Below are 23,963 nucleotides of genomic sequence, written 5' to 3'. Positions count from 1 at the left end.
GGAAGACACCAGATAATTGATACAATCCAACAGTGATTATTGCAGAACTTTTATTGTTCATCCAAATATGAGCAAATATATTTATTTCAGTCAACAATGAACAACAGGCAGAGGGGCAAAGAGCAAACTTAAAGACAGTGTGTGCTGAGTTTTGGATAGATGGACCAGGTGCCAAGGTTGGACTTCACAGATCTTAGGACTTTTGTTTGCAAGTGCACAACTTTTTCTCGTTGACAACATAATTGTCAGAGGATAATGCAATTCATATAATTAGTCACAACAGAAAGATCACATCAATATTTATATTCAAACCATACTGCCCTGTACTAACGTTACTGAGATCTCTTGGGAGTGGATGCTCGACACTCTGCTGACTGTAATTTTTGCCTGAGCTGGAAAACTTCCACCTGCACATAGGTGAACACAAAGTCTATGACACAATGGCTTAATAAATTAATAAAAGAATCCCAAAGAAGAAGAAACAAACATACATGTAAAACAAACATACGTGTAATATATATATGGCTAAAAAGCAGAATCTATCACTTCAGTTGGTTGGAAGCTCTTTGAGCAGCAAATCTTTCACTCGATAAAAGTTACAATGTTGAGTAAACAGATGCATTCTGCATGTAATGCAAACTATGAAAAATAAAAATTTCCTTCACATTTCCAATCCCAGCAACCTGACTAATTATTTCCTAACAAACTATTACACAGATCTACCGAGTAAAAAGAACAGCTGAGATTTTAACACAAAATAAATAGTTAAAAGCAGAAGCAATGAATCATTTACAATGTAATATCCCCAATTTTGTGAGCATGGGAGTCACTAGGGAATTTTGCCCAATTTTAGTAATATTAATTAAAAAGGGGCAAACATTATTGGAGAAAGGTCGCTAGTATTATTTTATTGGAGAATAGTGGCAAATTATTATTTTATTAAATGGTGGCAAGAGTAACTTAGTGGAAAATGGCCCCACTAACAAAATAATTTAAAAAAAGGAGTCTAGAGGCATGAAAATAAATTATAAAAAGAGGATGAACTCATTTTGTGGATTATCTTTTCGCTATTACACTTCATATTTCATCTTCTCTTGGAGTTTTTTAGCACAGGGACCAGTAGCACCAAGAATTCCAAGCAGAATTCCACCCTTGTTTTGGAAAACTTTGAGTGTTTCCCTAAAGAGGTAATTTGGGAGTCCAATTTAGAGTTTCCCTTGAGCTTATTGCAAGAAGATCAGCAATGCGCATTTCCTAGGCACAGGAGGAGTTCATGGTACAGATTTTGGAGCAGCAATTGTGGGTTAGAGATTTTGGGCTTTTGGAGAGAGCTTTCCCTTGGTTGTAGCAGGAGTTTGTTGGCATTTTGAAGGGCAGAGATTGAGGGAATCTCCAAGACCGAATTTCTCTCATTTATACGGTGCCTAGAGTTGTTTGCGCAAAAGAGAAGAGCAACAAAATCCGAGAGAGATTGGGGTTGGAGAGAAAGCCTATTTTTAGAGGAGAATTTGTGTGGAGTTTGGGTGGCTATTCAGCAGTTGTTTGGAGCAGATTTGAGCAAAGCATTTTCAGCAGTGCACAGAGTCTACCTGGCAAAGCCATTTGCACTTTTTGGGGTTATTCGGGTCAGCTAGAATTAGGCCAAACCCTTTTTGGGTTTTGTTGGGATTGGTGTGTAGAGATTAGGGTTATCTTTTCAGAATTCTTTGAGTGATATACAGGGCAGAAACCCAGTAGGACGTATAGCCAGTCAAAGAGCCATTTGCACCATTTTGGAGGGCTTCTTCATCATCTGGGTTTGGCCCAAATCATTTCTAGGATTTGTTGGGTTTTGGGATAAGAGTTCAGAGCTAAATTTTCTAATTATTTCGTGGAGTATTCAGCCCTGAGATCAGCATTCCATCCAACTGCCAACAACAAATTATTTATGGGTAGTGCGCAAATAACTCCAGGACCATTCCTACCACTTGGGTCCGGGACAATTTTCTAGGTTCTGCTCAGCTTGCATAGCAAGCCCAAGTTCCAAAATTTCAGCTCATTTTATGTACTCTTTTATCATAAAATTAATAAAATGGCTCAGATTGTGTTGCTAGACATTTTGGTGTTTTAATTATTGTGTACGAGTTCCAGTTTAGTTATTATTCCTAGTCCATTGCTTGGTATTAGTTGTTAAATTCCAATTAGGAATATTACAGTGGCATCAGAGCATGATCTCGGCTAGTTGTGGGGAAGCTAGCAAGATCATGAAGGTATTGGGCATGTGTGGACCAATGTTGCACTAATCATTATCGGGATAATTTCGGCACGGGAAAAAATCGGAAAAAATCGTAAAAATCGGGAAAAAATCAGTAATAATCAGGAAAAAATCGTAACATACAAAAATATTCATTTTTTTCAATTTTTTTAATATCTAAACCATCTACAACATAAAATAGATACATTGACACATGAATATGATAAAAGAACTAATATAGAAGATGTTTAATATCATTTCTAGTGCTACATCACACATAATAGTGAATCATGTCCTGAGTAGTAAGCCCCGACTCTTGAGTCCCAACTCAGCCTCAAAATATCAACAAAAAATATAATAATGTATCTCATGATTCATAATGTCATATACAATGAAATGAACAAAATAACTAAAGTCTAATACTATTGATTTCCTCTACCCCTCTTGCGAGAAAATGCCATAACTTTCCCTTTCCCTCTAGATGTAGATGCTAGTGGAGTTGGCAGTGGACTCTGCTGTGCTCTAGAAGCTGAAGAACTAGGAGTAGGAGCTATAGGAGGTAGACCACGTCCTCTACTGGTGGCAGGGGTAGCCCGGGTAGGTGGTGTCACCTCCTCCTCCTGTTGCTCTGCCTCCCCCTCCTCCCCCTCCACTACCTCCTGCACTAACCAATCATCAGCAGACTCCATGAGAGACCTCTCGGCCTCAACCCTCCATGCAGCAGTGGTGTCAATCCCATCCAATGAGATGGCCTCCATATCAGGTGTCCTCTCAAGTTGCATCACCCACAATCGAAGATTGTAGTAGACGTAGACCATGTCATTAAGTCATTGGGACTCCAACCTGTACAAAGATCATGAAATAATAATTATAAAAAAAATATTGTTTAATGAATTCAAAAAATTATTTGGAAATTTGCAATATTTTAAATTTTTAAGTGTTAACCTGTTGTGCTTCTTGTTGTGTATTTTTTCAAATACACTCCAGTTGCGCTCACATCTTAAGGAGTTACATGTTTGGCTGAAGATTCGAATGGCAAGCTTTTGCAGAAGGAGTACCCTGGCACCATACATTCTCCACCATGCATCTACAACAAAATTACAAATAATTTTTTTTATAAACATAAGAAAAAAATGGAATTTGAAAAGACAATAAAATTTGAAACAAACTAAAAAATACCTGGCATTTTAATCATCCTATCAGTCATAGCCATGTCAAAGCCAAATGTGCCACCTGCCATCCTATATGTCTCAATTTCTTTAGAGATTTCTGTACATTCTGCTGGAGATCGCACCATCCTATGGATACAGGTTAAGAATCCATCTATGATCTCAGCATCAAATATGAACCCACATGCATAAGAAAATGTGGGGTTCAGGTAGATCCCTGCAGCATAAATGGGACGATCGAGTGTTTTGTTCCATCGTTCATCAATCACTCCCCATAGGAGGAGTTGTCTCTGAAATCCCTCATTTCTCTTATCATCATAGTAGGCCCGATGGATTCTTTCGCCCTGTGACCCTGTCCATGACCTCATACCTAAGTTGCACGAAACGGGGAAATGGGTACGAGTTTCCGAAACGGGCACAGGTACGAAAAGTGACCCCCCCAAATTTTGGAAACGGGGAAACACAATATATATATATATATATATATTAGGACATTTAAGAAATATGTGCAATCATAAAGCATATATGATACATTCTAATTTATTACATTATGATTAAATTGTCAATTGTCAATGCACAAACTATAAGTCTCTAAATTTACATCACATTTACTCATGAATGATCACATAATGAAAATAACAATATCCAAAATCAACCACGAGAAATTTCTAATTTCTTGTCTCATGCTTGATTGGGAGTCTCCTCCTACATAGTCGAACAACCTTAGTGCTCTTGATTAAATACAAGTTCCATATCCTAGTATCCTACGTGCTCTTGATTATTGGGAGTCTCCCTTGCATAGAGGGCTTGGTTCTCTTGATTAGATACAAGTTCCATACCCTAGTAGATGACAAAATCCAATGGAAACATTGCAATCCCCCCAATCCTGAAATCCTGAAAAACAAATAAATCTACTGGATTTTGAGTGAGATCTAAAATTCTACTTTCTCCATATGAAATCCAATGAGGGCGAAACCACCCTCAAACATCCTGAGCCATTTCATGGTACTGTTAAAAATTTAAGTAAAAAGATGAAAATGAAAAATAAAAGAATGGCACTTTTACTTTAAGAATTTAACATTACCCTGAACTGCATATCAACACTAGGGCCATAGGCTTGAACATTAGGCTGCCCCACTCAAAAAAATCCTCTTTTTTATAACTTGAGAGGCATCTAGAAGATATTTTAGTCGCCCAATAAAAAATTAGAAGCGAACTAAAAAAAAAAAAGAATTACAAGAAAATGTCAAGTTAGAAGAGGAAACTCCATCGTACGGCCTGGAAACGTGTTTCCGGTTGTACTGGCCACGTTTCCTCCTCAAGAAACGAGCCAGTATGGCCGGAAACGCGTTCCCAGGCCGTACGGTATGAGTTTCTTCGTTTCCATTTCGTTTCCGGCCGGAAACGGACCCTTCTCCAACGTTTCCTGCAACTTAGCCTCATACAGATAGCCCATTGCGAGCTTCTCACCATCAACTAATCGAAGAATCTTTACCAAAGGTTCAGTAACAGCGCACACCTCCTGCACTCCTGCCCAGAAGTCTCCCTGGTATGAAACTAGTCTGCATGGGGCCTCTCCCTCTAGTTTGCGACTCATTGTCAAAGCACGCCACTCCTCTAAAAGAAACATTCTCTTCACATCCCACATAGAATTCAAGAGGGATTGAAGAGATATGAAACTAGTGGCAAACCGTGTAATGGCAAGGCGCACCAACTCTTTGTTGTTGGTGAATTTTCTCATTAAGCTAAGCACAGATGTATGATTATATATAAATTTTGTAATGCTTTTTGATGACTCAACAATATCTTTGACAAAGGAAATTTTCCCTATGTCCTCCAACATCAAATCAATACAATGTGCAACACAAGGTGTCCAAAATAAAGTAGGATGCCTGTCCATAAGCATCCTGCTAGCAGCAACATAATTTGCAGCATTGTCTGTTATGACTTGGACAACATTTTCTGCACCCACCTCCAAAATAAACACATCCAACAAATCACATAAAGTTTTTGCACCTTTGATTTGTGCAGATGCATCAATAGATTTGATAAACATAGTCCTCTTGGGACAGCTAACCAAGAAGTTTATAAGGGTTCTCCCCTTTTGGTCAGTGCAACCATCTGACATCACAATGCATCTTGTTTGTGCCCATGATTCCCTAAAATCCTCTAATCTTTTGGTGCAGTCAAGCTTTTCATTTTGAAGAATCTGGCCTCTAATGTCATGATAAGAAGGGATTTTGTGCCCTGGACCAACAGTTGCAATAACATCAACATCAGGCTGGAAAAATGGATTATTCCTTACAATGTTGAAAGGAATATCACTCCAAAGGAGAAATTTGGCCAACAACTTGTTAGCTTGTTCTTTCTCAATTTTTTAAGCATTGAAGTGATAGATGGCTATGAACTAGGGGTGGTTCAAGGAACAAAAAATGATGAGGCAGCTACCGGGTTAGTTGATGTTGTAGTAGAACCACTGCCACTTCCTTGTTCAACTGACTTTGTTAGTTGCCTCTTCATTTTTGCTTTGGCCTCTCTAGTGTGGTCTAAATTTTCCAATGATCTCATGGCTTTTCGGATGATTTCAAGATTTGTATTTGTGCAAGGCCCTACATCAAATCCAGGGATTTGTGCAAGGTGATACTTCAATCTGTACACCCCCCCAGACATATGGTGCCCACACAACTTGCAAGACAAGTTTATTGTATCATTCCCTCCATCAGGTTCACCAAATTCCCACAGAGGGTCCAATTTCCTTGGCATGTTTGACTTTGAACTTGAAGTTTTGAACTTTGAACTTTGAAGTTGAAAACTTGAATGGTGATTCAGTGAACCTATGGCAAAATAAGGATTACAATTTACAAGTTACAAACTTACAATTTACATTGTACAAAAACAAAAACAAAAGTTACATACAATTTAAGAAATTTTAAGTTTTAACAAACAAAATGAAAAATCAAATGACATTGGACAAATGTAAAAAACCCCATCAAGATTCAAATCAATTCAAAAATATTTGACAACCCATTGAATTCTTTTGATAAACAATGGGTTATCCAGATTCCAAACCCAACCAAAAACATAGAAAAAAAGCAAAACAAAGTTACAAAACACAAAATGTTGGTGCCCATACCGGTTTTATGGAGAAAATTCGTCTCCTCCTTAGCTCACACTTCGTTTTTCTCCTCTAGTTAGCGGATTCAGCTCCCAAATGACCAAGAGCTCACTCCAAGACTCCAAACCCCCGTCGCGCACCTGTCTGTTGTCCAAATGAGAAAAAAAATCGTGTTTTTTAGTTATAAATCATGTTGTCCGCCATAGCCATGATTTTTTCCATAAAAATCGGCCCAAAAAAAAAATTACATTTTTATCGGGCGATTATATCGTGATTTTTAAAAAATCGCGATTTTACGATTTTATCGTGATTAGTGCAACACTGGTATGGACAGTGACAGGTGAAATCATAGAAAAACCCATGGCTCAAGGAAGATTTAGTATGTACTCTGTGTAGGAACTTTGGGGTGGAATCCACTAGAACGATAAGAGGTTGGCCCAGTTGAGGAAGATGACAGACCATATCCATCCTCATCCTTACATCAGGGACACTAGAAGTCTGCAAGCCATGGGGGTGCAACCATTCACACCATGTGGGGAAAGTCAACAGAATCAGGGCACCAAACCTCCTCTAAAGGAGTGGACAGGACAAGCAATTAGAGGGTGAGACCAGGGGGCACTTCTGTTGGTGGAGATTTGGCTTTAGATATCAGGAGCCTGAGGAGGACATTGAGCATGAGGCAATGGACACGCATGAGTGTGAGGAGCATGTAGATATACCCAATGAGATGAGGGAGTCACCCTTGTTGGAGATCCCCTTGCTAGCTCTAGTTGGCACCTTAGTGGAAGAGAAGAGCATACACTCAGAGGGCCAATTGTTGAGGAGGTGCCACCCATGGATGAGGTGCCAACAGTTGATGAGGCACCCAGCACTATGATCGAGTTTCCAGATGATGATCGCCCACAACAGATTGATGAGGTGCCTAGAGACATATCCATCATTCACAAGGTGCAAGAAGACACAGAGGGGTCCAAAGCTATGACCGACTTTATAGATGATAGTCACCCACAGTGGTTTCATCAGTTCCAAACCAACCTTCTAGCATTGAAAAAGAAGGCCATGACAATATGAGAGGCCATTCTGCAGCAAAACGAGGAGTTGGAGTGCATGAGAGTGGTTTGTGTCGAGTAATCGACCAAACTAACTCGCGTTGGGGAACAATTGGATTCCTTAATGGTACAGCTAGAGTACACATTGGAGCGTTGGAGCAACTCTCTTCAGACATACATAGATGGGGATAATAGCACTAGTAGGTTGCCTCTGCACATTAGAGAGGGAGAGGCAGAGTCACCTCGACAGATTTTATGTGCTGACTAGGATGGTGAGATGAGGCGAAATGAGTTGCACAAAGTGCAACATTCACAGGATGAAGGGCTTGTTCTTTGTATGGGAGTTTGTGCATTTGATTCCTCTCTTAGGGTTGGATGGCGAGAGATTATCAGATGGTAGCCCATGGAGTGGGTTAGGTGTCAGGATATATTCCTGGCCATAGTTTCGCAAGGGTTGTGGGTTACCAGAGGGGCTCCAGGGCCAGACTATTACTGGGATCTAGGTGGGATCCCCCATCACATCAGGGATTTGGTCAGTGATAGAAAAATCTTTGTGATGGATCTAGTGCTTGAGCACATACACACTTTCAAATTTCCATCAGAGTTTCGTACAACCCTACTGACAAGATTGATTGACATGGGAGTAGGCAGATTCTGTGATTTGCCATGGTAGGTTGGCCATACATGGGATCGTAGGAGGATCAACACACTCCGACAGGAGCTGATCGAAGGAGGTAGCATAGGCCAACCACCAGATAGAGCATTGTATGGGGACGAGTATTTTCCACGGATAAGTGGAACGCAAAGGTCACAGAGAAGCAACACCTTAGTGACACCGCCACTAACACTTGGGGAGGTTTTCCTGTCAGATCTCTTCAAGAGGATTAAGAGGGGAGGTCCACTCATCCGAGGTTATGGATGTGTGATAGTGGAGATCGCAACCCTAACAGGATGTGGGATGATGCTTATGGACTCAGTGTTAGACCTTGATATCCAAGGGTATATGGAGGTATGCAGTGGTGCACAACAGTATGCAAAGGAGCATGGAGTTGTGTAGTGGTGTGTAGTGGTGTTCTGGGTTGCACTATGGTGTAGGAGAAGAGGTTCACATTGTTATTTTTTGTAGCATTGGATGTATTCTAGCCACAGAATTTTGTGGAGAGGCCACAATACATGAGATCTCCAAAACCCAGAAAGAGTTGTTGGAAATTCCACCTAGAAGTGTCTCAATTAGATTATTAACCGATTTTTAAATATTTCCTAAGTGTAAACTTAAGGAATATGGTTAATTAACCAGTATTAATTGAGATAAGGTGAGAATCATCTGGAAACTCACACGGATCGATCCAGAGATGATCCTAGCCATCGATTATGTTTTAATTTTGGTCGTTGGTGCTCCAACGGTGAATTATAAGAGTTCTTCAATGTGGTGATGGAGAATACACCAGTGCAGATACTCAGTTTCCCAGGCAGTTCGATTTTCTCAATAGCAATAGCTCAACAAGGAAGATAGAGCCAGAGGATGAGTAGCAAGTAAAAGAGGAGGGCAGTAGCATTCTGGGAGGAAGGTTTCTAGTCTCCGGAGGAGGCAAAGGAAGGAAGGCCGAAGTTCTTAAAGCCCAACGTAAGCTCTTTGCAAAGGGTGATGTAGGGGGCTCAGCACAGAGGCTATGGAGGTAATTTTAGAGGCAGAAATAGTTGTGGGGTGAGAGAAAATTCCTTAGTAGATTTTGCCAGTATTTTCCTCAGATTAGATCACTAGTTGGGCATATAAATTATTGTACTCAAAATTGTTGCTAAAGAATAATAATAAACCCTCATTTGCTGCACTGGTTTTCCCGCATTGGGTTTTTCTGGGAACAATTGTCCAAAAATAACTATTAATCTAGGTTGTCATTGATGTCAATATGGCAGTGTTTGTGATGGAAAATTCTTGTGACATGTGTGGTTTCCCATTGATGCCCATTGATCATAATACTGCTCATGGAGGATCCAAGGATTGAATACAGACATAATAGAAACAATGGAACTGAGGAGGAAAGATATCGGAAGCCATCAGAAGAGAAAGAGAAAGAGTAAAGAGGAGAAGCCATGAAGCCAAAGAATAAGAGGAAGAGTTCATCAGAAGCCATCAAGGAAGCAAGTTATCGCATATGCCCAAGGGTAAGTGCTATCGGAAGAACAAAGAGCAACAACGATATCAGAGGAGTAAAGAAGAAAACATTGGAGGAGCCATATTGGAAGTATCGCATGTAATATATGCCCAAGAAGAACTGATAGGAAGAAAATAACGGAGGAGCATAAACAAAGCTATCGGAGCAGTGTATCGAAAGTCATAGGAGTGAAGAGAAGCCATAGAAGCGACAAGCCAAGACGAAGCAGATCTATCGCATATGCCGAGAGTAAGAGCAATATCGGAGGAAGGAATAAATCGTGGAAACCTTTTAAAAGTTCACAACGCATAAATCGGAGGAGTTAACATATCATATCAGCGGATTCTATTATATGTCACTGCACAAAACCCCCGATTACAATTGATATGCGGACCCGACCGCTCCATTAGAATACACTATTATGTTATATCGCGTCCGCCTTATTGCAACTTTCATATCGCAAGTTATAAAGGGATGTCACATTAAAAACTGAGATTGCGATATTATTGCGGACTTGACTGCACCACTATAATATGACTATACTATATCGCATCCGTCGTATGAACTTTCATATTGCAGGTCATAAATGTCACGGTAAAACCTCTGATTGCGATATCATATTAAGGACCCGCTACACCACTATAACATGACTTTGTACAATATCACATCTACAGTATCGCTAGTTTCTAAGCGATGTCAAACCGTCGATTGCGATAAGGTTGTGGACTCGACGGGTTTATTAACAACTGCTTAAGATCATATCGCATCCGCTCTGTCGGCAGTAGGGGAATCGCTATGTTATGTGCAAACCTCCGAAAATTGCAATTGCGGGATTAAAGCCATGACGTGTGGGGACCTCTATTAATGTGGATTTTCATAAAGTTGAATTGCGGGAGTCTTATGAAATTACGATTGTGATAAAGTGGTGGACCCAACGGGTTTATCAAAACAATTTAATATAATATCGCATCCAGTAGGGGCAATCGGCCATCGGCCATGTTATGGGCACGACTTGTAAAAGACCTCCGAAAGTTGCGATTGCGATTGAGGTAGTGACGTGGCATGTGGGACCTCCCTGTGGGTATAGCCTCTCTTATATGGTTTTCGTGAATAATCAAGTCTATGGATGAAAGACTCTTCGATATAATTTTAATATGCGAACTCATAAGTCGGCCTCTCCTCCCAATGAACGTGTCTTTTGGTTATTGGCAAAACTCACATATATACAAGTTGAAACGCTTCACTTCAGGTAATCGATCTCGGGCATCTAACAGAGAGAAGAAGTAACAGTTCACAACTCGTGAACTTGAAGAGACAGAGGAAGCCGAAGATCGAGAAGTCGAAAGGTCGAGCGAGCGAAAAAGGAAGCCAAAGGTCGAGCAAACAAAAGTGGAAGCCGAAGGTCAAGCGAGCGAAGAAGGAAGCCGAAGGTCCAGCGGAAGAAGAAGGAAGTTGAAGGTCAAACATTTTGTTGGCTGGGTTATTTATTGAAAGACTCAGACCTGTGTTTGACAGTGATTGAGATAACAGTTCAAAAGGACGCTCTGCGGATCTAAGAAGATTATCTGAGCATGAACAAGGTTGTTTTTTAATTGAATGCACAATATGAAACTGCGACAGTCACTCCTCTGAAGAAGTCATTCTTGAAGCAGTTACTCCTGAAGCCTCACTCCCGAAGCAGTTACTGTGACAGTAAGAACAGAGGGTCGAAACAGAGTTGTTTTGAAAAGACATTGAGGCCTAGCGCAGATATCTTGTTGATAAGTATCAGCAGATCTTGAAGATCATGATGCATTGTTGAAATCATCATGAGGTAAACTTTGCAGACTCTGTTGGGCAATATGAAGAATTGTGAAGACTCCTTCATATGAAGACAGGTTGTCATTGATGTAACAGTGAAGCTGTAGATTGACAAAACACAGTGAAGAAGATTTTGAGAGCAATGTAATACAATCAAAATATTCCTTGACAAGATAGGGTCGGAGCTCTTGGGGTTGGTGCCTCAGAATTGGAAGGATTGGTGTCCTTGGAGTTGGTGCTCCTAAATCCAAGGTTGGTGCCTTGACAAGATAGGGTTGGTGCCTCAAAATTGGAAGGGTTGGTGTCCTTGGAGTTGGTGCTCGTAAACACAAGGTTGGTGCCTTGAGAAGATAGGGTTGGTACCCTAGAGGTTAGAGCCTCACAAAAGACCAAGTTGGTGCTTGGCAATAGGTTGGAGCCTTATATATATTGCACCTGATTTATTGTAAAGATTATATTAGTAAAAGAATTTATTCCTATTGTCCATTTTGTGTTCTAAATATAAATGATTTAATTGGTAAAAATAACAATTGAAAAGAAATACAGATTCACCTCCCCTCTCAGTATTTCCAACAACTGTCAAAATTCTTGTGTGTGCTAGAATTTCTTAATTTCCAGTATTTTATTTTCCGCAGCATTTTTATGGTGAAAATGTAGTTGTGATTTTATTCGTCATTTGTTGTAGCAAATAAACTGCATAATTAAATTTTCAGTTAGAAGAATAATTTCCAGTCGCTACAATAGATAAAAATTTCACATGGTATCATTGCATAGTTAATCAATCAGAGAGCTGAGAAGCGAAAAGAAGGAATTTCGTTGTTCAGTGTGGGCAACAGGCTGAAATTCCCAAGGGGTAGCACAGTGTTTTTGCCAGGAAGTCGAATTGCTTGAGGAAGACTGATTTTTCTAAGAGGTGCAGAAAAATTCAATCCTTCTAGAGCAAGTGATTCCAGAGGCAGAGGGAGCAGCTCAGATTTTCTCCTTGAGCAGATCTCTAGCTGGACGTAGAGGGTTTTTGCAGTAGTTCGCTAGATTAGAGCCAGCGTCAAGGTGGAAAAGAGGAGTAGCACACTATAAATTTTTCAGCATAACCATGGACAGAAGTAACATTTAGGAGAGTTCAGATTTGTCTTCCGAATTGGAGGACGAATTTTTGTTATGCTCTTAACCTGCAAAATGATACCCAAATACAGAATATGCGAAGAAAAGATACCCAGAACACAGAATAGCAATGATTTTATTATTCAGAGAGTAATGTTCACTTGCCTCTTCGAGGGGGCAACCTCCAATAGAGCAGAGCTCGACTACAAAATAAGACACGATGCTCCTCGCAGGGAGTCTCTATCCTTTATATATGACTCATACATGCAATACCACGGGCCAATACCGTGGGTTTTATTAATACCATCTATCTAATACTACGGCCCATTTGCAACTAACTGTGGTTCCGTCATTAATTGCGGATTAACCACTTACAATTATTAATATGGGCTTTATTGACTCTTGACTATGACGTGATCCCATTACATAAATAAGGGGGTTAGGGTGGGACCCTAACATGCCCTCCCCCTTAAGACTAGCCTTGTCCTCAAGGCTGAAGCTGCGGAAATTGCTGAAGAATAGTGGTTGGTTCCCAAGTTGCATCTTCCAGAGAGGTGTCTTTCCATTTGACGAGGACTTCCTTAATCATGCGGCCGCGCAGTTGCTTGTCTCGTGTGTCTAGGACCTGTTCGGGTTGAAGCCAGATGGACCCTTCTTCGTCCAATTCAGGTAGACTGGTCTGAATTCTGCAATTGTTCCCAATCACTTTCTTGAGGCATGAGACATGGAAAACTGGATGGATTTTTGCAGACAAATTTACAGATCATGCACTGAAATAAATAGAGACAATAACGCAAGGGACACCATTATTTTTGGACAATCATCCCCAGAGAAACCCAATTCGGGAAAACCGGTGCAACATATAGTGATTTGATAATGAGATCTAAGACAAATAATAAGGTATTACAGACTCATGTGCATGGATTTGCCTATGTTATTTTATGCAATGGATCGATCAAATTGCGAAATACACAGACAATGAAGCAATAAACAAAAACATAATAGATAACACATAACACAGCAGATTTAATGAAGAGTTCACCCAATACTCCCGGGCTACGTCTCCTGGTCTAGCCTTTAGTGGTGGCCTCTCTATTATGTTTTCAAGCAGAGTTTTTCCAACAATATGAGCTCACATGGAGATTCAATACACAACAGATATAATAGTAAGAGTTTGCTTGAACCTCTCAAGCTCTCTCTGAGTACACAGACTCTCTAATCACTCTCTTTGTCTTAGCTCTATCTCGACACTGCCTTCAATACTGCTTCCTTTGTTTGCTCTCTGTCTGTGGCTTTAAAGCCAATCTGGGCTACCCGTTCGTTTCTCCTTCTCAGCTTTCTGTCTCCCCAGCCTCTATCCGCTCGAATCCCTCTTCTATCATTACACAATCATTGCATAGTGCTTGAAGGGGAGGTGGCCACCTATTCTACAATGTAAGAGTGCCTCGAGCCCTTGAAATCCTTCGAAATCCCAAACGCGGTCGTTTTCTGTTAACACAAGAAAATTCATTCACGACTGTGAAATTATGCCAAAACACAATTCATTTCGGACTTCAAAAGTCCTTAAATATGGTCTATTCCCCTATCGGGTCCACCCTCCATCGCTATCGCAAGTTGCTTCGGCCTTGCTCTAAGGTTCCCCTTTGTATTTTAGAAATACGTTAAAACTGCGAAAATGCATTAGAAATGGCTTTTCTCCGAACTTGAAACAATATATAATAGCCTTAAGGAACCCTTTCGGGTCCGGCTTATCACATTGACGCTTCACCCCTTGTATTTCGTTTAATGAACAAAATACACAAAATACATTAAAAATGCCTTTTCTGTGGATCTCAAATCTTATGAAATAATATTTATAAATCCGTCGAGTCCGGTTCATTGGATCGCAGATGTGTATGTGTATAGGCCTGCTCCTCTGTGTAGCCCCAATTGCGATATCGTGATGCGATTGATCGCAATCGCACATTGCGATAACCCGGGCTGTTGTAAGCGCTGTTGTAATCTCTGATACTGCAATGCAACATGGGCCGTCGATCTGCGCGCTTGATCGACGGTCCTAGTTAACTCCGTTAGTCGTCATTGCAAGTGTTATGTAGTCTACGCCGATGTCCGCTGATTGCCACCACCGATTGCGATTCGCCGATCAGATCTGGACCGTTGATCAGCCAAATCTGACGGCTACTGTGCATTCACTTGTTCAGACCTCCGATACTTTGTTTTTCATTGTTTTCACGTGTTTTTGGCCTCCCAATAGTGTTTTTCCGCTATACTAAGGGTTCTTCATACATGATTATTTTGATCTTTAGCGTGATTTTAAGAGATTTCAAGACTTAGAGAGTGTTCTTGGATCCATTTGGATCACGCCTTCCCAGTGAAAAAGGCTTTTGGGCCACCAAAAGTTGGTTTTCAAGCATCGCTCAAGTGAGGGTATAGGTGCCTCACTTGCCCAATCTCTATCCATTTTGCACTATTGGGTTTTGAACCTTTGAGCCCGATCCTAAGGTACTCCACGTCCCCTCTGCGTGCAGTCCTCACCTTCCGGTCCAGAACTGTATCTTCCAATAGCTCATTGAGGTATTCAGGCAACAGATCATCAATGGAAGGTAATTGACTTTGCTCTTCGAGATCTTCAATTAATGAAGGTTCAAACAGTCTTAAGTTTTCTACATTTACTACTAAATAGATGTGCATGTAAACTGGAAAATCAAGGCGGAAAGCATTCTCACCAATTTTCTTAAGTACCTTAAAAGGCCCATACCTTATTGGCTTCAACTTCTTTCCTTCACCTTGCATTCTGTCCTTGCTGATATACAGCTAGACTTGATCACCAACTTGGAAGCTGTGCTCCACCCGATGCTTATCATGCCTTGCCTTGTACTTGGCTTGGCTCTTTTCCAGCTGTTCCTACACTACCTGGTGAATTTCTTGGATCTGTTCAATGAATCTGGTTGCTTTGTCCACATCACTGTGTCCAGCAACTACTATGTCTTTTTCAAAGACAAAATCCAAGGGAGACCTTGGTATAAAACCAAAACAGGTCTCAAAAGGAGATCTCTGTGTAGAAGAATGTTTAGCACGGTTGTAAGCATGTTGCACATAACATAAATGTTTGTCCCAAAGCTTGGGATGCTTGTTGCAATAACCCCTGAGCAACTGGATCATTGTCCTGTTGACTACCTCTGTTTGACCATCTGTTGTGGATGAAAGGTTGTGCCCTTCTTCAGTCTAGTGTCCATCAATTCCCACAAACTCAACCAAAACTTCCCAACAAATCGGGAGTCTCGATTAGATACTATGGAAGTGGGTAACCCAAAATGCACCCAGACATGCTGAAAGAACAATTTCATTGTTTTTTCAGCTGTAATCTGCTTATTACAAGGTATTAAAATAACATTTTGCTGAACCTGACCACAATAACATATAAATAGTCATGACCTTTTCTAGATTTCGGCAATCCCCCAACAAAGTCCATGGAAAAACTTTCCCAAGGACGAGAAGGAACTAAAAGTGGAGTGTACAAACCTAGTTTTCTATTGTTGGGCTTGCTTTGAGCACAGATGGTATACCCTCTTACATATCTAGAAACTGTTTCATGCATTTTTGGCCAATAGCAGTATCTTTGCAGTTGTGAAACTATTTTACTTACACCAAAATGACCTGATATCAGAGAAGTATGTGCCTCCCTAATTATGTTAACTCTTTCAGTTTGTGGAATGCATAGCTTTCCCAAATGATACAAGAGTTGGTCCTTAACATAGTAATCCAATTCTTCTACCTTTTTGCCATTACTTAAAGCTGCATATACATCTTTAAAGTCTATATCTTGAGCATACTGTTCAATGTAGCTTTCATGCATTACTGAGTTATTTTTAAGTATAGTATATGCATTTATAATTGGTCTGGATAACATATCTGCAAATTTATTGTGTATGCCCTTTTTATATCTAATGACTAAATGAAACTATTGTAGGAAACCCATCCACCTATAGTGTCTTGATTGTTGCAATTTAGTTTGTGAGTGCAAATACTGAAGTGGCTGATGATCAGTATGTATAATTGTTTCTTTGCCCATTAAGTAATGTTTCCACTTTTTCACACTCTGGACTAATGCATACAATTCTTTATCATATGTAGGATAATTAACTACTGCAGAATTAAAAGTCTCAAAATGGTAGCATATGGGTTTACCATGTTGCATCAACACTGCTCCCATGGCATAGTCACTGGCATTTGTTTCAATCTCAAATGGTTGTTGAAGATTTGGCAATGCTAGTACTAGTGTTGTACTAATTTTTTCTTTCAAGGTGTCGAAGGCTTTCTGCTGTTTGCCTCCCCACTGAAACACCTTGTTCAATCCTGTTAAAGCATGTAAGGGAGCTGCAATTAAGGAAAAGTTAGCAATAAACTTTCTCCAATATTGTGCTGCTCCTAGGAAGCTTCTAACTTTTGTAGCAGACTTGGGTTTAGGCCAGTTTACAATGACTGCAACCTTAGAGGGATCTATCTTCAATTCACCACCCCCTACAATATGACCCAAATAATTCAAAGATGTTTTGCCAAATTCACATTTTGATAATTTAACATAGAGATTTTCTTTTTTCAAAACATCCAGAGTCTACTTTACATGCTTTAAATGTTGTTCCCATGTTTTATTAAATACAAGAATGTCATCTAGATATACAATTACAGAATCATCAGTAAAGGCTTGAGTACATCATTCATAACTCTCATGAAAGTGGCAGGAGCATTAGTTAAGCCAAAAGGCATAACTAGCCATTCATACATCCCTTGCTTTGTTTTGAAAGTAGTGTTCCATGCATCTTGCTCTGCTACTCTGACCTGATGGTAACCACTACGCAAGTCCAACTTGGAAAAGTAAACAACCTCTTTCAGCTGATCCAATAGATCATCAACGCGAGGAAGGGGATAACAATTCTTGATCATTATTTTATTCAGTGCTCTATAGTCAATGCACATCCTCCACAAACCATCCTTCTTTCTCACCAACACTATTGGAGATCCGCATGGCGATGTACTTGGTCTTATGAACCCTTTTTCGAGCAGCTCTTGTACCTGCTTCTTGATTTCTGCATTCTCTAAAGTGGATAATCTGTACATTCCGATGTTAGGCAATGGAGCATCTTGCTGCAAATGAATATCATGTACAATTTCCCTTTTTGGTGGTAGACCTTTAGGTTCTTGAAATAAGATATCATATTCTGAAACAACTCTTTCTAAATTAGCTTTTTGTTTAACATCGCAACCCTCAAATACATTGGTTTTATCAAGTCTCTTTTCCTTTACAACCATTAGTAAAAATTGCTTGGATGAATTTACAATCCTTTTCATCTGCCCTGAGTTTATGAGAGTATAATTATTTTTGAGTTTGTGAGCTCTTACAATATATTCTATTCCATCTTTGGTTAGTTGATACTTATTTTCTGCTCTATAGAAAATGGCTTTTCTATCATACAAGTAAGGACTTCCTAAAACAATTCCACATATATCCAAGGGAATTACATCTAACTCAACCTCATCTACAAATGCTGAACCAATGGCAAACCTAAGTTTACATTGTCTAGTCACTTGTAGCTTTGCTTTATCACATACCCAACCTAATGGATATGGCTTCTTGTGAGGTGTGGTTAGTAATCCCAGCTTCTTTACAATTGCTTCAGAAATTAAGTTTACTTGTGAGCCACTATCAAACAAAGTATCAATCTTTTGATGCTTGGAAATAACTCTAATATGAAAAAGCTCATGTATTTTCCTCTCATTTTCTTCACTATCAATAGTTTGTGCAGAATTACTAGTAGATGCTTCAGAATTTTTACCTTTTATACCTGTGGCTGCGATTGTTGTTTCATCACCTGAGTCTGACCCCAAATCCTTTTGTACAGCAACAGCAGCCTTCTTCTTCTTGCCATCGAACTTCTTGGGTTTCAGCTCCGAATGCAAAGACCAGCAATGTTCATCATCATGTCCATCCTTCTTGCAGTGAGTGCATGAAGGTTTGGCCTTTTGTACAGCATTTGCCTTCCTCTCTTTCCATTTCTGCTTCCTATTTTCCTTGTTCTTGCTTGCAGTGGGTTTTGATGATCCCCTAATCTCTAGGTTCACATTCTTGCCTCTAGCCTCTAGATGGGTAACCTGAACAGATACCTCATCTATGCTAGTAGGGTTAAACATGAGAATGGTGTGCCTCAAATAGCTGTGTAAACCACCTATATACTTCAGCAAAGTTTCAGGTGAGTCTAAAGATATGCCTAGAATCAAAGCCCTTTTTCTAAATTCTTGGATGTAGCTTTGTACACTTTGCCCCTTTAACTAGCGAAGAGTTTGCCAACTCATCATAGCTTTCTGCATATAAGTTAGTGGATAGAATTGTTTTTTAATTGCAGAAACAAATTCACTCCAGACAGAAAGACTTTTACCATGCTTCTTCAAGTCAGCTTGTGTCTTGTGTTCCCACCATACCAAGGCAGTTCCTCCAAGGTGTAGGCTAGCCAGCTGAATTTTATGCCTGTCTGAATCAATATTTTGCACCCTACAATACACATCAATCTGTCTAATCCAGTTATCTAACTTCTCTGCATTTAATTCTCCATCATATATTGGCAAATCAAATTTAACATCTAATTTAATCAAAGATGTTTTCTTCCTTTTATTTTCAGGGCTATCAGGAGGTGTGGATAGAGGAGCCTCTTTTCCTTTCCCTTTGCCTTCAGAATGGCCATCTAGAAGAGATTCTTCTGTTCCTTTGTCTTGTTTGGAGGTTAAAGAATCTTCACCTCTACCTTTCTTAAATTCTCGGTACATCTCTTCTACCATGGCTCTCATGGTCATGAAACTATCCATGAACTAAGAGTCTGATTCCAAGGGATTTTCTTCTACCATTTTCCTCCTAGAATAGACTCTACCAATTTCTGGGTTAGCTTCAATCAGTTCTCCTTCTCCTAATTTGAGCTTTGACCTAGTTATCATTCACCAATCCAGCACAAGCTTGTCTAACCTTAGCAACCTAAAGCTCCGATACCACTTGATCTGATAATGAGATCTAAGACAAATAATAAGGTATTATAGACTCATGTGCATGGATTTGCCTATGTTATTTTATGCAATGGATCGATCAGATTGCGAAATACACAGACAATGAAGCAGTAAACAAAAACATAATAGACAACACACAACACAGCGAATTTAATGAGGAGTTCACCCAATACTCCTGGGCTACGTCTCCTGGTCCAGCCTTCAGTGGTGGCCTCTCTATTATGTTTTCAAGCAGAGTTTTTACAACAGTATGAGCTCACATGGAGACTCAATATACAACAAATATAACAGTAAGAGTTTACTTGAACCTCTCAAGCTTTCTCTGAGTACACAGACTCTCTAATCACTCTCTGTCTCTATCTTAGCTCTGTCTCGGCACTACTTTCAATACTACTTCCTTTGTTTGCTCTCTGTCTGTCGCTTTAAAGCAAATTTGGGCTCCCTGTTCATTTCTCCTTCTCGGCTTTCTGTCTCCCTGGCCTCTGTTCGCTCGAATCCCTCTTCTAGCGTTACACAATCATTGCATAACGCCTAAAGGGGAGGTGGCCACCTATTCTGCAACGTAAGAGTGCCTCGGGCCCTTGAAATCCTTCGGAATCCCAAACGCGGTCGTTTTCTACTAACACAGGAAAATGCATTCACGACTATGAAATTCTGCCAAAACACAGTTCATTTCGGACTTCAAAAGTCCTTAAATATGGTCTATTCCTCTATCGGGTCCACCCTCAATCACTATCGCAAGTTGCTTTGGCCTTGCTCCAAGGTTCCCCTTTGTATTTTAGAAATACGTTAAAACTATGAAAATGCATTAGAAATGGCTTTTCTCCGGACTTGAAACAATATATAATAGCCTTAAGGAACCCTTTCAGGTCTGGCTTATCGCATTGGCGCTTCACCCCATGTATTTCTTTTAATGAACAAAATATGAAAAATACATTAAAAATACCTTTTTCGCAAATCTCAAATCTTATGAAATAATATTTATAAATCCGTCGAGTCCGGTTCATCAGATCGCAGATGTGTATGTGTATAGGCCCACTCCTCTATGTAGCCCCGATTGCGATTGATCACAATCGCACATCGCGATAACCCCGGGCCGTTGTAAGCGCTCTTGTAATCTCTGATAGCGATCCTGCGATGCAACATGGGCCGTCGATCTACGCGCTTGATCGACGGTCCTAGTTAACTTCGTCGGTCGTCGTTGCAAGTGTTATGTAGTCTGCGCCAATATCCACTGATTGCCACCGCCGATTGTGATTTGCCGATCAGATCTGGACCATTGATCGGCCAGATCTGACGGCTACTGTGCATTCACTTGTTCAAACCTCCGATACTCTGTTTTTTTCTGTTTTCACGTGTTTTTGGCCTCCCGAGTGTTTTTCCGCTATACTAAGGGTTCTTCATACATGATTATTTTGATCTTTGGCATGATTTTAAGAGATTTCAAGACTTAGAGAGTGTTCTTGGATCCATTTGGATCATCTAGAGGGTTTGTATTATTAAGCAAATTTCCTAAATACAACTAGGGTGCCAAATATGGCTCACCCAACAGAGAATATCCTTGGCAGTATGTTAAGTTATGGTATGTTTTATGCTTATAACAGTTTACTTCTTTTTCTTATTATATTCCACAGATTAGCAATCACATGTACATAAAGTAAAGTGCAGATAGAACATTAAACGATCGACAGAAAACAAGCCAAGACAAGAGACACAAGATGTGGCGGCTAGCCAGGGACAAATCCCACAATGTGTGGGGAAACCCTTTGATCAAATCTTCTTTTATCTTCAATAATTTAGCAGAGAGAAATAGTACAATAAATCTAATTTATATCAACAGTAGCAAACCCTAGATCAGTATCATCAGCATTAGTGGCTTCATCATCAAACTATGGCAGACGATATCTCACAAACCGACCATCGAATCAGCATGATTCCACCACCAAAAGTTGCGGCTTGCAGAGGAGGTTCAGATGCACCTACAACGTAGTTCAGATGAGAAGATCTTATAGGCCACGCAAGTCAATCTTTACTTCTGCAGTTGCAGCTTCAGTTTCAGCAGTTTTCGGCTTCAAACTAGGGCAGTCGATATCTTGCAAACCATTCGTCGGATTGACTTCATTCCACCACCAAAATTTGCAGCTTTCAGAGGAGGTTCAGACGAACCTACAGCGCAGTTCAGATGAGGAGATCTTCTAGGCCACGCAGGTCAATCTTTACTTCTACAATTGCAGCTTCAGTGTCAGCAGTTTTCGACTTCAAACTAGGGCAATCGATATCTTGCAAACCGTTCGTCGGATTGACTTCATTCCACCACCAAAAGTGTGTTAATTAAACTGGGGGTAAAACTTCCAGAAGAAAACAAGGATCAAGTCAATATGATTTGAGTCATTGATTAGAATCTAATCTGGGTTGTTGATTGCTCAACTAGAGGATTATAGAAGGACTTCAATGGGCATTTGGAAATCACACCAGGCAGATACTCAGTTACCCAAGCAAGATCAATTTTCTCACTGGTCGCAGTTCGGTAAGAGAAAATCGAATCAAAGGGAGAGTTGCAGGTGAGAAGGAGAGAGGGCATCAACATTAGTCGGGAGTGCAAGAGCAAAAAGAAGATGCAGAGCAAAGGAGAGGCAACTCAGAGGCTATGACGCTGGGACTGCGCAGTCCCTACGCAGAATTTGATGCAGTGAGACGCAGAGGGGGCAGCAGGTCCTCTCCAGAGTCAGAATCTCGCCGAGAAGCATGAGAATATTGTCTGTAAAATTTATCACAGAAATTCCTCTTCTATTATTCTAGTTGTATCTTGTACATGAGATTTTTGCAGAAGATCAATAAAGAAACCCTCATTTGCTACATCAATTTTCCCACATTGGGTTTTTCTAGGGACAACTATCCAAAAATAACTTTGTCATTGTGATTATACTTGTGCTTGTATTTTTCCTTGCATTTACTTTTAACAATATTTTAATTATGAAGGTTGCAGTAGAATTTATTTCGATATTTGTTGTAGAAACACTTTGAATAACTTATTTCTGAATTAATAAGTAGAAGAAATAATATTAATCAGTGCAGTTGGATTTCTATTCAGAAATTTTCACACAGAGAGCTACAGAGACTGGGTAGGGTCCTTGAGGAGTCCACCTCATGGATCATTACTTGGCTACGAGCCCACAGTATTCAGTAGCAGTATGGATCAGTGTCAAAGGTGCAGTTAGAATTCCATAAAGACAGTTGTAGACTAGTTGTAGTCAGATGTTGGAGAGCGCAATGCAGAGTTAGCAGTAGTGCAGAGTCAGCAGCAACACAGATTATTCAGAGACAGTGCAGAGGATAGTAGCAATCAGAACTTGGGAGAAAAATGTATCATACTGAACACAATTGATTCAGTATTTTGGATGCTTTTCAATTGCAGCAACAACAAAGTTGGAGTGCAGATGTAGTGTTGGCAACAGTACAGCAGGGTCAACAGTAGCACATATGCAGCATTAGAGTTGCGCAGTGGTTGGTGGGCAGTGGCAGGCAGTCATAGTAGCCAGACATCAGCAATGTGACAGGAGGTGATACAAAGATAGGGTATTGTGGTAGGATGTGCAGCACCAGAACACATTCATCGCTAAGATGGAGTATTAGTTTTTGTAGCATCAGATGTGTTCTAGCCACGAAATTTGGTGGACAGGCTAGAATACATGAGATCTCCAAAAACCAGAAATCATTTCTGGAAATTCCACCTAGAGATGGCTTAATTAGATTATTAGCCAATTTTTAAATATTTCGTAAGTCTAAACTTAGGGAATATGGCTAATTAGTCAGAATTAATTAAGTCAGGGTGAGAATTCTCTAGAAGCTCACACGAATCGATCCAGAAATGATCTGAGCCATCAATTAAGATTTAATCTTGGTCATTGGAGTCCCAACAGGAGGATATAAGAAGGGATTGATGTGGTGATGGAGGATGCACCAAAATCACTTGGAGAATTCGATTTTCTAGATTAGCAACAGTCAGTTGCCAGAGAGTTCGAGCTTCAATGAGGCAACAGAGATAGTGAGGGGCAGAGAAAGTGATCCGGATGAAGTTTTCTAGATCCGGAGAGGCAGAAGCAAGAGGGCTGATTTATTCCAGTGAGGCAACGCAGAGGACTGCGTAGTTGCTTTAGAAAGGCAGTTCAATTTATTGGAGAAAAATTCGTTCTCAGTTCTAGAGGCCAGGCAGAGGGTCTAGAGTGCCATAGAGGAGATTTCCTCAATAGAGACAGGCAGAACGACTTCATTAGAGGCAGGTTGGAGGCTTAA

At 40.2% G+C, this 23,963-nt stretch overlaps 1 protein-coding gene across 1 annotated transcript in view; it reads right to left on the bottom strand.

Annotated features, from left to right (window-relative positions):
* Nucleotides 1–2,776: 2,776 nt before the first annotated feature.
* LOC149200497 (Galactose oxidase/kelch repeat superfamily protein) overlaps nucleotides 2,777–23,963 on the bottom strand; it is a 284,557-nt gene continuing 263,370 nt past the window's right edge. The window contains exons 17-18 of the mRNA XM_089402744.1: nucleotides 3,179–3,320; nucleotides 2,777–3,076 (exon numbers count right to left, since the gene is read on the bottom strand). Coding sequence (XP_089258870.1) covers nucleotides 3,234–3,320 — 87 coding nt within the window. The 3' untranslated portion in view covers nucleotides 2,777–3,076; nucleotides 3,179–3,233. The remainder of the gene's footprint in view (nucleotides 3,077–3,178; nucleotides 3,321–23,963) is intronic.

Source organism: Pinus tabuliformis, chromosome 2_1 (genome assembly GCF_031772625.1).
Source record: "Pinus tabuliformis cultivar Carrire ecotype Pingquan chromosome 2_1, CPIR1, whole genome shotgun sequence".
Classification (NCBI taxonomy): Eukaryota; Viridiplantae; Streptophyta; class Pinopsida; order Pinales; family Pinaceae; genus Pinus; species Pinus tabuliformis.
This window is presented reverse-complemented; position numbering and strand designations above follow the sequence as displayed.